The 15,328-nt window shown below is 43.3% G+C and overlaps 1 protein-coding gene across 1 annotated transcript in view; it reads right to left on the reverse strand.

Moving 5' to 3' along the window:
• The window catches only part of PCSK2 (proprotein convertase subtilisin/kexin type 2), a 148,787-nt gene that overhangs the window by 84,387 nt on the left and 49,072 nt on the right, over positions 1-15,328 (reverse strand). Inside the window, exon 2 of the mRNA XM_083175816.1 lies at positions 14,092-14,190. Within this exon, the coding sequence (XP_083031942.1) occupies positions 14,092-14,190 (99 nt within the window). The remainder of the gene's footprint in view (positions 1-14,091; positions 14,191-15,328) is intronic.

A 15,328-nucleotide genomic window follows, 5' to 3' on the forward strand; every position in this document is an offset into this window, starting at 1 on the left:
ACCTCTGGGTGCGATTGTGTCAAGTCTGTGAATCCAGCGGCTCTCAAGTTTTTTAAGTCTCAGGCCCCTGTCACCTCCGCGGGGTGATGGGGGTACCCAGTCAATGAGTCGGCACCGGAGGTTGGCATTCTGATGACCTGCTGCAAGGAAATGTCTGGGGATGGGCAAATCTGCTTTCTTAGATTCAAGTGCACTGCGGATGGAGTTCCTGTGGTTCGCCATTCTCTCTCTAAATTTCCTGGACTCTCTTTACTACAACCTCTAGCCATCTATGTGGACCATTTTTTGCAACCCCTGGTAACCTCCGGCAATACATATGTCCGAGATACCACTGACTTTATCGGAAAATTAAAGTCCATCATATTTCCACCAAACCCGATACTATTGGCCACTATGGACGTGTGCTCACTGTACACAGTGATCCCGCATACAGACGGCCTACGGGTATTGAAATCCAAGCTGGATGCCCGACCCACCCTTGAACCACCTACCAGCTTCTTGGTCGATTTATCCGAAGCAATTCTTAAATGCAACCACTTCCTCTACCAACGCAAGTACTACATACAGGTGTCTGGGACTGCGATGGGGTCTAATTTGGCCCCGTCGTACGCCTGCCTGTACATGGCTGACTTCGAGGAGACCCACATCATGCCACAATATGGCCCGCAGATACTTTTCTACAAGCGCTACATCGACGACGTGTTCCTAATCTGGTCAGACACAACTGAAGCATTTAACCTAATGGTTCAATCCTTAAATGAGCTCAATTGTCCCATAAAATTCACTCATCTCAGTGACCAGCAGTCCATAAACTTCCTGGACATCAACATCTCCATCAAGGATGGCACTCTGCATACCTGCCTATTCAGGAAACCAACAGACCGCAACACATTACTCTCAACAACCAGTCAACACCCTCCAGCCCTCAAAGAACACCTACCCATCTCCCAATATATGCGGGTCATCCGAAACAATTCAGACCAAGCCACGATGGAAGTTCAACTCCAAGAAATGACCCACCGCTTCTCTGAACGAGGTTACTCACCCAGCACCCTGAAACGCTGCCTTGTCAAAGCCAGATCTAACCTACTACAACCACGGCCCAATGCCTTGACGACATCTACAAAACCCCCAAGAATGGTGTTTGTAAACCAATATGACCACGTATCTTCCAACGTCCAGAAGAGCTTAAGAAAACATTGGCCCATCATCGCCACCGATAAAAACCTCAAACTACAACAATATGGACCTCCAATGATTGCCCACAAAAGAGGACCCAACCTGAAACAACTGCTTATGCGGCCGATGGTGAACCCCACACCCGACAGCAGCATCACTTGGCTACACACCAAACGCCCCGGATGTTTCCGATGCACTGGATGCACCACCTGCAGCAGCATGACCCCTGGCCCTACCTTCCCGCACCCCCACTCTGGTAAACCAATAAAAATTAAATACCGCCTCCATTGCCAAATGGACCATATTATTTATCTCCTGAACTGCCCCTGTGGACTGGCCTATGTTGGCATGACTTCCAGGAAATTTAGAGAGAGAATGGCGAACCACAGGAACTCCATCCGCAGTGCACTTGAATCTAAGAAAGCAGATTTGCCCATCCCCAGACATTTCCTTGCAGCAGGTCATCAGAATGCCAACCTCCGGTGCCGACTCATTGACTGGGTACCCCCATCACCCCGCGGAGGTGACAGGGGCCTGAGACTTAAAAAACTTGAGAGCCGCTGGATTCACAGACTTGACACAATCGCACCCAGAGGTCTTAATGAAAATAATCCCCTGTCCATCTTCCTGAGACCATCTTGATGAATCCATCTCCTACTTATATGTCTACATACTTATATGTCTACATACATCATCTGCTGTTTTTGAGACACTTTTGTATATATTGCCCACACCCGTCCATCATGTATTCATGTATTTATGCTCTATCCTATCTTTATGTATGCTCTGTATTCACCGCATAATTGTCTTTATTATTTTTCATATATATGTGTAGCCACGCCCTTCTGGTGGCATAATTATTCACCTTTACATTACCTTGTCATCCCCCATGTAACCTTTTTTTGCACACTACCATCTCGTCGTGTCTAGTTTTAACATAACTTTCACCACTTTATCTCTCTCTCCTTTAGCACTCCTGGACACTTTTGATTTATTTATTTTTAATTCCCACCTACTTTTGCCTAGTTACTCGTTAGACTATTAGACAGTGCCCTCTGGCACTTAGTTTGACTCTTCAAATACTATCTATAAACCATTAGCCCTTTTATCTGCTTCCCCAGCACTTTCCTGCTTCTGGCTCCGGCTCTCGCTATTTACCCCGCCATGCGCGATCCCTCATAATCTAATTTGATTAATTGTTCCCTTAATGGGTCTTGTTTGACCCTTGATCATCCGTTTACATTGTTTAACTATTCCCCATCAGCGCAGTTCTTCCATCCGCCGCTCTATACTCATTTAACTATGACACAGCTCCCGGCTACCCGGAAGCTGTGCGTGTCAAGTGCGTTCCACTGACCACTTGACTTCCGATATCCCCGGAAATAGCCTTGCGCTCCAACAGCCTGACACGCAGGCAAGTTTGGCGCGATCTCCTGCTCTTTAACCCCTTCCTATGGGTATATATAGCGGGACCCGGACTGCACTCACTAGGTAGCTGATCTTGTCCTGTCCTACATGGCAGAGATTACCTCATCGCTGACTACCTGTATACTTTGATGACAATGTAAGCTTTTATTTTTACTTTGCTGTATTCATGCACATTTTTGCTGTTATGTTAATGTGTATATGACCTATGTTTCTCTGTATGCCTTAGGCTCCTTGATAATGGTCCATGATTTGGACCGAAACGTCGGGGCTGTCATACTATTATATCACCTTTATCTCCAAGGATTGTGATGTCTCTTTATTTCATTATCTAACTCTTTTGAATTTTTCACAAAATTACATTTGTGATTGGAGAGTGCTCTCCTTTCTACACCTTGTGTGTAGATTCCTGGACTATTTTTGAGTACCAGCCTTCTGGCCGGTGCTTTTGGTTGGGCACCCCACTGTTGCTTTCTTGGGTGAGAGTGCGGTCATTTGTATATGTATATATATATATATATATATACACAGTACATTTCACTCATGGACATGCCCCCTTTTCAGTGGCCATGCCCTCTTTTACGGAGCTCGCACGCAAAACTACATCCTACACTTTTGACGCCAAGGTGGGCCTGTGTACTTTAAATGCCAGGGCCTATTTATAATCCCATTTTCGTGCTCTCTCTGCTCTCCTCCTCTCCCTCTCTGCTCTCTGAGCGGGCACACTGGCACCACTAACACCCCCTCCAATCCCCTCTCCTATCATGGTGCCCCACCTCTCATTTTCTCCTGGATCCCAGCACCCAGCACTGTATACTGACTGCTCTGTGGGGGCAGTCCGCATCTTCAGGATCCGTTGAGTGATGAAACTGGGGGCAGACTAAGAGGTCACTCTGATCACACCCTCCTGCACCGCGCATCACCTGAGGTAGAGACATCACTGTCCGCATTAATAAGTCATGTCAAATATGGAGCCAGATATATTTCAGGAAATACTGTATACTGTATTCTGGTTAATTACTTATGAATTAATTTTTCTTTTTTTTTAATCAATACAGTATATCATTGATTACAGTTATGCCCAAGTACATCGTGGCTGCATTGCGCATAAAGTGCGCTATGCAAATCGCGCATGGATCGCGCCTGCTCCTTGCGCTATAGTCCCGTTATAGATCGCGTTATAACGTAACGTAATCTTGTAAATGTAACCTGCAGTTACACTCATTGACCACCAGATGTCACTTTTCCCAAACAGTACAGCGCATGCGTAAAAATCTCTTCTACAAAACAGTGGCTGCCACGACTTTTCACTACGGATTTTGTCCTTACTTTACGGACAGAGTGTTTGTATTTATTCGCAGAAGCAGCTACGGACGGTCATTTATGTAATTGGTACAGAAGCCATGCTAACCTTTGCTATTGCTGGATGACTACTTAAAACATTATTTGAGGACCTACAGTATCATACTGTACTTTACACTACGGATTTTGTCCTTACTTTACGGACAGAGTTTTTGTATTTTATTCGCAGCCGCAGTGACGTACTGTATGGTCATGAACTGTATGTGATTGGTGCAGAAGCCATGCTAACCATCTGCTTTTACTATAATTACAGGCAACAGTAGCCTAGCGGGTAGAGGCACAGCTTCACTATGTCAGTATCAGGAGTTCGATCCTCAGTTGGTGACAATATATTTTCATTTTTTAAACGTACTTTTTTTTTTTTTAAACCAATGCAGGTACTGTAGTTACAGTATTTGGTGCTTATCAAATTCTTTCGGACTTTTCCACAAACAAAAATTCACAATGGCAGGCCTCCATGTACACGATAGTTAATACCCATACATACTGCGCTACAGAGAACGTTTTTTTTTGCAAAATAGATTTAGCTTTTCAGGTAAAATTCCTTGCTTTGAGGACCGTGTTTCGGGATTAAATTCGCTAACCTTTGCTAAACAAGTCACGGGACCATAATTGTCAAAAGATAGCGATTTGCATGAACATACTGTACTTTAACAAGATAATATATTTTTGGAAAGCATAAATCTATGTTTATGCCCCTCAGAAGTGCATCTGTGTAACCCTTTAGGGGTTAAACAGATGTAAACATAAATATAAAAATAGTTGTAAATATAAAAAAAAAATGTACATTGCACATTGTTATCTGGGATCAAGGCTGCTGATTAATATGTATACAGCTTAATGTCTGACCCCATTTCCCTGACTCCTCAGCATGTTGTGTTCCAGCAGAATAACCATTCCCTGCATATTTGTGCGGTAACTGAAGCGCACAGCGAACAGATTGTCAAATGTAATTAGTCTCAGGGGCACAGTTAATGGGAGAAGAGCCACATTGCCAATGAAAACGTAGAACCCTGCTGGCTGGAACATTCTGTATAGGGTGTCTATGTAGCAGGTGTTGCAGCAGAGGTACTTACATTTTCAATAACTAATAACATATTGTGCAAATGTTTAACCTGCTAAACTATCAAACAATCTACAGCACAATGGGCCTGTTTCTGGATGACTCAGCAAGCTTCAAAGATCTGAGCTTACCGAGTCCAAGAGTGCCTGCCCCGCTGAAGCAACCTTACATATGCGTGTATGCTCAGGGGGAAGTAGGCGGGCAGCTGACACCTGGTGATGTCAGCTGCCCGCCCCCCCACATATCAATCACGGCCATTAGGATGAGAACCCCCCCTCCCCCCGCCCTTCACACACAAGGAAGGGTGCGTGCAACAATGCGTGCACATGCGCAGAAATGCACAATAACAAAACATCGGTCTTCCTGCAAATGAGTGGCCACAGTGATCGAACCTGAATAAGGTCCCATATGTACTGTTAAATATTAATACTGAATTCTATACAGTATACAGTGTATAAAAAGACCAATTTTCAGGGCTGTTACCGCTCTCCCAGACTCCTGTACTTACTGGGAGATTTTGGATTACATTTGAAAAACCCCCCTCTAAAAATCCTGCATTTGCATTTGCCACTAATTAACGGGCTGTTGGAGTTATTCATACAGCAATATTGGTCTGGAACACATGTAAATTGTTTTGAACTGTGTAGAATGCCACCAATATACATTAAGGACCTTATTCAGGTCCATTTGCTGCCGCCTTGTGTTCGCACAGGGAACGATGGGGAGGGGGGTGTCGGGCAGCACCATTAGCATATGGGAACGCCCATCGTTTCATGGGCATTCCCATGAGAATGCTGGACGTTCTCATGCTAATGCGGGCATGACGGACAGGCAGGAGATGGGCAGCTGACATCACCGGATGTCAACTGCCTGCCCACTTCCCCTGGTGACCATCGAAACATGTGGGCGTTCCCACCTTGCCTGCGAATGGATATTACAGTGTAACATCCATTCGCCTGCCCTGCGAGCGATTCGCGCTTACCAATGGGTGGCGGCAGCCAACCATTCACAAGGTGGGGTTTGGTTGACTTGCAAGCATGCAAATTCGCATCCAAGTGAATCAACCAGAATAACCCCCTATATTAGGTGACGTTTCGGTCCAATGCCAGACCTCAAACACCAACCAAGTGGAGTCCACTTAAATTTAGCAAAGCTGATGGAAATGTGTCCTGGTGTGGATCTTCCCATGGTTAGGAATTCAGATTTGATATTTAAATTTTGGGGTTTGGATTGAAAAAAGAACATGATTTTAGCTGTTTTTATCCATTTTCAAGAAATCCAAAACCCAGAATTGAATTTTTAAAACGCAGTTCCAAAACAAAGCCTACTGTAAACCCCTACAAGGGGGGTTGTGGCCTTTGTCTGCGCTGTTAGGGTAGTAGTACTTCTATAGAACCTTGCTGTTAATAGAGGCACAGGGGATAGAAATGTAAAAAGGAGAGTTATAGAAGTGCGCTCTTAAACTTTCACCAGAAAAACGTACACAATAGTCAAATCAAATGTGTTCATTCTGAACATCAGTACACAAAGTTTTTTTCTTCAGATTGGTGACTCTCATAAGATTTTGATCCAACACCTGACTTATATCAGCAGAAATTACCCTACGCGTTTCGTCCGATGAGGACTTCTTCAGGGGTAATCAGGATCAAATTTGGATAATTCTCCTCAAGGACTAGTTCTCCTCAATGGTTAAGAATGAGGTATGGGAGATACCGCCATCAAATTGGAGTATAGCATTTTGTCATACAGAATGATGCAACTCTATGAGCAATTAGTACATTCAGCTAATTAGAAGAAAATCATGTCAACGGTCAGATGACATGTTTCTTATATTAACAGTTTCTTATATAGCGCAAACATATTCCAAAGCGAATATATAAATTCTATACTGTATGCGGTGTGTATAACAGGTTTAATGTAGAGCAAAACGGAATGGGATCATTCGTCAGACTGCATTTAGGTCTACAGTCATTAGGTCGACCCCACTAGGTCGACTGGCAGGAAGGTCGACCTGACTTAAGGTCGACATGGGCCAAGGTCGACATGACTTAAGGTCGAATTTGCATAAAGGTCGACATGAGGAAGGTCGACTGGTCATAAGGTCGACATGGGTTTTTCACTGTTTTTTGATCCGAATGTCGACACAGTCGACATGGACACAGTTGGCAATGAGAATCGGACCCTCGCATCGCTCGCTTCGCTCGCAATGCTTCGGGCAAGTTGCCTCGCTGCGCTCGGCACACTATTTTATTCTCCCACCACGCCCTAGTGGATGGTAGGGCATGAAATACCGCCTGTCGGCACATGTCGGCTCAAAAAACAGTGAAAAACCCATGTCGACCTTATGACCAGTCGACCTTCCTCATGTCGACCTTTATGCAAATTCGACCTTAAGTCATGTCGACCTTGGCCCATGTCGACCTTAAGTCAGGTCGACCTTCCTGCCAGTCGACCTAGTGGGGTCGACCTAATGACTGTAGACCTAAATGCAGTCTGACGAATGACCGCATCCCAGCAAAACAAGGGTAGAGTCATACTGATCTATAGATATTTAAATACAGCTTAAGTTTCATATCCCAAATTGCTACATATTACTAGGCATTTTAACATGATTATACTGTTTTACAATGTTCTTATGCCAATAAAAATGCAACGTCACATAAACAATACAAATAAAATATCCTTCATTTGTTTTAGTAGCAAATAACTCACAGGCTGTTCCTAGCACCCATTACCAGGCAGTTTGCATTCCCATCATTTATGACATGACCACGTCCACTCACCCACGCTAAAAGCACTTACTTAAATCGGCCATTTTTATTCCTTTCCAATGGCTCCTTGTTTTATAGTGGTTTTAAAACCAGTCCAAGGCATGATTTATTGGTATCTCTGATGGGAAATGGCTGAGCTTGGCTATGGTCAGACACAATATCCTAATGTCTGGCTGAATAATGGAATTGTTAATGAGTAAGCTAAGCAGAGCTGCTTACAAGATGTTACGTAGCATACCTTTTATGTATTCACAAACAAATACACCTTCAGTCAATGTCACAGCATCTTAACAGGTCTTTAGGAATGTCTTTATAGGAATTCCAATAAATATGTGTGTGGGGTGTAGGAGGTTATCTAAAAAATAGTTCCAAAAAGGAAGCATTAAGGGCCTGATTCGCATGCACTGCCATTGCCGGATGGAAATGTCACACCTCGCTAGCTTCACAATTGTCACAGTATATTAAAAATAGATTAGAAATGAACTGGGCATTCCTGGGTGGTGGCAGTGATGGCTACAGTGTTGGACATGCACATGAAGAGCCAACCATGAAACTGCAGTGGTAGGGGCAAGAGCCATCTATTCTGCTAGCCAGTAGGTATGGTCATCGACCACCGCTGATTCAAAATCATCGATGGTTCATGGCCGATGTCGAATACTTTTGCCATCGATGGGGGAGAACCAGATGGTTTCCCTCTATCGATGGAAAAGCAAAACTATGTTTTGCTTTTTTTTTCTTCAACGTGCCGGGACACTGAGCATAGCTCCGCCCCCCTGACACCCGCAAAGCCCCGCCTCGCATGTTCTGATTGGCCCACAAGCCAATCAATCAAACACAATGGATTATCATCGATATGTAAAAATATTGATGATCAGCTATTGCATAGTTTTGCACTATCGATGGCCAGTTGCAGAATTGCCATCGATGGCAACCATCGAAGACAATGGCATTGATGGCCATCCCTACTAGCCAGCTGCTTCTGCTGATAGCACCCCCCAAAGAATCACTGCCTTCGCTAGTATCACCCACCCACTTGCATATCATGATATCAACTTCTGCTACCACCAGTAGCACCCCTCCCACTCCCCCCCTCATGGAAATCATAACCACCACTGATAGCAGCATCCACAGCTGACAGCACTTCCTGACATGTTAACAGCCAATAAAACCACAATGTCCCCGGTAGTGGCCTAAAATCATGTAAAAAGAGGGGTGCACTGCTCCTGTAGCCTAACTCTTACCATCTGTTCCCTTCCCTACAGTCTAACTCTAACTCTACCCATTGATATGTACGTGTTCTTGATCTATTTTGTGACATTTTTTTTTCCAGTATTTGTCTCTCTCTTAGTGGGTTCTATTTAAAATGTCCTGTTATTGTGTGCACTATGTCTGAATTGCTACATTATTGCTGATATTTATTACAAGTGTGGATCATAGAGTTGACAGAAGTTAGGTCTACAGTTTACCTTGACCCACTAATACTCCAAAATTAAGAGATGAGGTGGGCCGTAGGCTCTGTGGTGGCCCCCTCCTCTCTGGCAGTGGCCGTAGCACTGTAGACTCTGGCTTTGTTCCCCAGTCCATTGCACATGCGCTGTTCCCTGGGAACATGATGCCCATGGCTTGTTCCCGGGGACAGATCTACTGTGCATGCAGAAACCACCAGGAAAATAGCCACCATGCCATTTTCCTGATGATTTCTGTCTGCATTATCTGGTCATTGTGGGACTCCGGGGCAGTGGTGTGCGGGAAGGAAATTTGGTGAGCTTTGATCAAGGGTGTTCGGACAAAGTAGGCAGGTAAGGCAGAGCCTCTCCTGTCATACTATAGTACGCTCCAAAGTTTTAACTATAAAAATGTAATCGAATAATATAAAGAATATTTGTTTTGTGTTTTTCATGTACTTTTTATAGTCAAGTCAAAACTCTAAAGTTTACTTCAGTATTACAGGAAAGACTCTGCCTTAACCAAAGCGCACATCATTGCTCCGAGGGGTAAGTATACTTATGTAGGTGCAGCATATATAGATACACCAACGGGCCTTTACTCTACATTTTTTGGCTAGTTGAAAGAAACGGACCTTTCAATTTCATTGCACCCATTTTCAGCCATTTATTAGACATGTTTCACCACTGCAGTTTCACTATTTGAACTTCCATCAGCGAATCATGAATAAAAAACAGTTGAAACCGCCCATTGTTTTTTCCCCTGCAGGATTTTGTAAAAGATGGATGCACAGAGAATTGCTATTCGCACAGGACCCTCATTGATATTGAGGATGGTGGGTGGGCCCCCAGTAACATATACTTGATATATTCCCAAATGGATCTTATCAGGGGTGTGCTACCACTAGACATAGGAATATGAACAACTAGCAAAGAAGAAAAAAGTATGTCCTGGTGTGGTGCACCTGTTTAGACTCAAACAAATAAAAATTAACTTTTATTAGTAATCTTAAGATAGCGAAATATAAAAACACACAGACAAAACATATACGCAAATGTGTTTGAAAAACGGTGGCTCTTCGACTCCACACATATGTTGACTGTAGGTAAGTATGAATTTTTTACAGGTATTTTTAGCCGACACTCTTTATAATATTATGTATGAGATTCAGATATAATAGTGTATTTTTAGCTCAACTCCCCTGTGCGTAGGTGCCGAGGACTGACACTAGTGCGGTGATTGATGTGTTTAACACATTATATTGGTGCAGGCCACAAACACATCCTATGGCCCAGAAATAGTGTCCCAGTGACTGACTAAATATCCCCCTGGGATGCTACTGATCTATGTCAAGTGAGGAGAAGATTCTTTTAAAGTTCAGTTGACACTGATGTCGACCAGTGTCATTAGTTTTTCACCAGGAAGATCCGTCAGGGACTTGCCCTTATGGATTGGGCCCGATATGTGTGTATAATTCACCAATAATCCATAAACCTAAATGAACCTATGACGAAAGGTTTAACACATAAATCGACCAATAGCTGAGAACAATTGTACATTTGATTCTTTAACCACTATTTATGGGCTGGAATTGCACCTAATAAAAAGAAACATCAATGTAACAATTTGGTGATCACTGGTTGTAACTAGTGTACTTTGTTGGACGTAGATACAGAGTCACTTCATCATGTCGACTGGTGTGTCAACATCACTTTATATAGGCATTATTAAGTAGCCCTTGAAGTGGGTAGCAATTTATTCAGTCAAAGCATCACTGGGAAAGCGTGTCACTATTAACAGGAGGGCTAAAATGGCTGCTAGAGGTAGAAGCCGCAAGTGAATACTTAATGGTTATCCACAAGTTGACAGAATTTGTCTGTATGTAAATAGATGCGGCAAATGCAGCAAAGGCGCCTTTATCACAGTATTACTGGAATTTAGACACAGTCCCGAGTTAGGGCAGTATCGCTAGATAGGAATAGTATATTGTAGCGTGGACAGGATATTGTAGACAGGATTTGTCTATATAGATGCGGCAGGTGCAGCAGTTGTGCCTTTTGGAATAACTGTGGGCACTTTAAAACAGTCCCAAGTTCAGGCAGTATCGCTGAGTGTGAGTAATATACTCTAGCGTGCCCCCTGCAGGTTAATGGTCAATGGTCAGCGTGCATCACCGCTTGTGCCCACCGCACTGTGTCAGGTAATGCACACTACAACATCTATGGGGTTCCTGTAAGTGAAAAATACAGATCAAAATACATCCTAGTCAGTATGTGAGTCAGGGAGCGTCACCGCTAGCCGGCGCGCGCTTCGCAATAGCTTTTTCAAGGCCAACCCGACTGGCCATACTGAGGCTGTTTATATACCGTCCTCTCCAATGGGCGTAGTGATTTCGGACATGAGTGAAAGTCACCGCGTCCAATCATTTGCTTGCTCCGTGTGTGGCGTGGCGCTTGACTGGTCAGTGGGCGCGGCTGATTCAAATATGCTCCTTAGTCGTCTAGCGGCTGCATCCAGTAATGTCATCGCCCATGGTTAGTGGGCGTGGCTGATTCTTATCCTGATTGACGGCTCCTACGTCCAGTAATCTCATGGCCCTACGAGCACTACAATGCTCATTGGCTGATGAGTATGTCACCGTAAACTTTGTTTGTTTATATTGACCAGCCGAGTCAGTGTTAATACTACGCTTCACCATTACTACCTCTGTCTTTCAGTGAGTAAGTATTTTGTATGATCTTCCATAGCGCGTACATTGTAGGAGACATATCTTCTTATGTTTTCCTTCTACTGTATGCTCTCCACACAATCTGTCATTTGTGTTGGCATGTAGAAGTCATCAGATCTGACATCCGTGTGCACGCATGACGCGTCTCTGTCTCATTTCTCTATTGGCAACAGGAAAGTTTTGCTGGCGAGATTTTATTCTTGATCAGATGAGATGCTATGATCTATAAGTGTGTTTTGATAGGAGTATTTTGATAAAAATACTGGAATGCTGGTGGGGATTAATAAATAAAGAGAGGGAATAATATAGGTATTGTGAATGTCTGCAAATGTCGGATAATATCCCAGTCGTCATTCGTAGGACAAGTTTATACTGAAGCAGTGATACAAATTTTGACACACCAGTCGACATGATGAAGTGACTCTGTATCTACGTCCACCAAAGGGGATGCAGTCAAAATCCCGACGGTCAAAATCCCGACGGTCAAAATACCGACAGCAATTGACAGAAAGTCAAAATCCCGACATGGTCAAAATCCCGACATTTAAAATCCCGACATGGTCAAAATACCGACAAGGTCAAAATACCGACATTTAAAATCCCGACAAGTTCAAAATACCGACACATAGAATGTAGACAGGTGAAAAAGTCAACATGACTTTCGGGCGACAGGTCGCGAGGTCGACATGGGTTTTTCACTGTTTCTTGACCCGACATGTGCCGACAGGCGGTATTTCATGCCCTACCATCCACTAGGGCGTGGTGGGAGAATAAAATAGTGTGCCGAGCGTAGCGAGGCACCGTGCCCGAAGCATTGCGAGCGCAGCGAGCTATGCGAGGGGCTGCGGTTGACTTCCAACTGTGTCCATGTCGACTGTGTCGACATTCAGGTAAAAAAACTGTGAAAAGCCCATATCGACCTCGCGACCTGTCGCCCGAAAGTCATGTTGACTTTTTCACCTGTCTACATTCTATGTGTCGGTATTTTGAACTTGTCGGGATTTTAAATGTCGGTATTTTGACCTTGTCGGTATTTTGACCATGTCGGGATTTTAAATGTCGGGATTTTGACCATGTCGGGATTTTGACTTTCTGTCAATTGCTGTCGGTATTATGACCGTCGGGATTTTGACCGTCGGGATTTCATACCGAATCCCACCAAAGTACTCCAGTTACAACCAGTGATCACCAAATTGTTACATTGATGTTTCTTTTTATTAGGTGCAATCCCAGCCCATAAATAGTGGTTAAAGAATCAAATGTACAATTTTTCTCAGCTATTGGTCGATATCTGTGTTAAACCTTTCATCATAGGTTCATTTAGGTTTATGGATTATTGGTGAATTATACACACATATCGGGTCCAATCCATAAGGGCAAGTCACCGACGGATCTACCTGGTGAAAAACTAATGACACTGGTCGACATCAGTGTCAACTGAACTTTAAAAGAATCTTCTCCTCACTTGACATAGATCAGTAGCATCCCAGGGGGATATTCAGTCAGTCACTGGGACACTATTTCTGGGCCATAGGATGTGTTTGTGGCCTGGCCTGCACCAATATAATGTGTTAAACACATCAATCACCGCACTAGTGTCAGTCCTCGGCACCTACGCACAGGGGAGTTGAGCCAAGAAGACACTATTATATCTGAATCTCATACATAATATTATAAAGAGTGTCGGCTAAAAATACCTGTGAAAAATTCATACTTACCTACAGTCAACATATGTGTGGAGTCGAAGAGCCACCGTTTTTTAAACACATTTGCGTATACATGTTCTGTCTGTGTGTTTTTATATTTTGCTATCTTAAGATTACTAATAAAAGTTAATTTTTATTCGTTTGAGTCTAAACAGGTGCACCACACCAGGACATACTTTTTTCTTCTTTGCTAAAAGATGGATGCAAATTCGACCTAAAAATGTTACATAAATTACTTTTTTTGGACTGTCAAAAAATCCGGCACATAAATACCCCATGTTGGAATTTTCCCACATTTTATGAAACTGCATCTGTCATAGCACCCACCCCCCCCCCCCCTACCCTAAGAATCACAGACTTCACTAGTATCATAGATTTAACACATATCTGTGCACGATGACGAAGACTTACCTTGGGGTGTGATGACAAATGGCTTTTGATACTACGTTTTTTCCTGGACTTTGTAGCTCCGTTGTTATAGAAATGGTATAAACTGTCTGCAAAGGGTAGCTGGAAGAAAATAAATGCCAATTACTTATTGAGTAAATCAATATCCTAGTGCAATGTAATTATAAAGCAAATTGTGTATTAGTCTTATCCTCTGCATTTATTGTCAACTATTTACTTACTCATTTTTGTTGTTTGGTCTTGATTACTACTACCAGCCAGCTGTTTTTAAAAACTACCTTTAGTGCCAACGTTGTAACTGGCACTAAGGGGTAAATGTACTAATACGGGAGTTCTATTGAAGATGGGGCGTTGCCCATAGAAACTAATCAGATTCTAAAGCCCATTACGTGCTAGATGATATAGTAAAATATCTTTTACTACATAGCCTAGTGAGTACACTGAATATTGCTAAAGACTCCCTCCCTCATCCTGCATGTTCTGGCGAGGGATTTGTTACCGACGGCCATGCTGCAGCTGCAGAATGGACGTCCCCCCCCATTGCCCCCCCGCGCCGCCACTCCCTTCCCCGTCGACATTGGCATGCTTGTATGCACTACTTGCCAATGCCAGCACCCTGCAGGGTCCCCCACTGATGCCAATATCGGCATCAGCGGGCATCAGCAATTATGTATCGGGCTTATCGATCATCTCCTAGAAGGTGCTAAATAAATCAGAAGTATAATCTGATTGGTTGCTACCGGCAACATCCAATCTTCAATAGAACTCCCATCTTAAGAAATTTACCCCGAAAACTCAAAAACCAGATACCACTAAATAAAATGAATACAGGTTCCGCTATACCAGATTTTTCATGTTTTAATACTCCAAAATATAGAAAATGGAAAAATAATAAAGAATGCGAATATCTGCAGTCATATAAAAACAATTAGTAAAGGGTGCGATGGAAGCGGGAGCCAATGAACAAGTGTTGCTGGGCTAAATGCAGATCTCCCGTCTTCTTGAGTCACGGAGATGCCATGTGACTGAGTGCAGTGCAATTATAGCTGGATATCTTGGGATTAAAGGCTGAAGTAGCCTGAAATGTCTGAGATTTCATAGATACCGTTCTATAATGATTTTATAATTAACAAAGGATTTTTTGGCTTTGAGCCTCTAATTACTTTGTCTGTGCACCTGTGATCTAGATCTATCTTGTGTCTTCTCAGTGCTTGTATATTGGACCAGTGGCGTAAGTTCG

This window comes from Crinia signifera, chromosome 3 (genome assembly GCF_055691185.1).
Source record: "Crinia signifera chromosome 3, ASM5569118v1, whole genome shotgun sequence".
Lineage (NCBI taxonomy): Eukaryota > Metazoa > Chordata > Amphibia > Anura > Myobatrachidae > Crinia > Crinia signifera.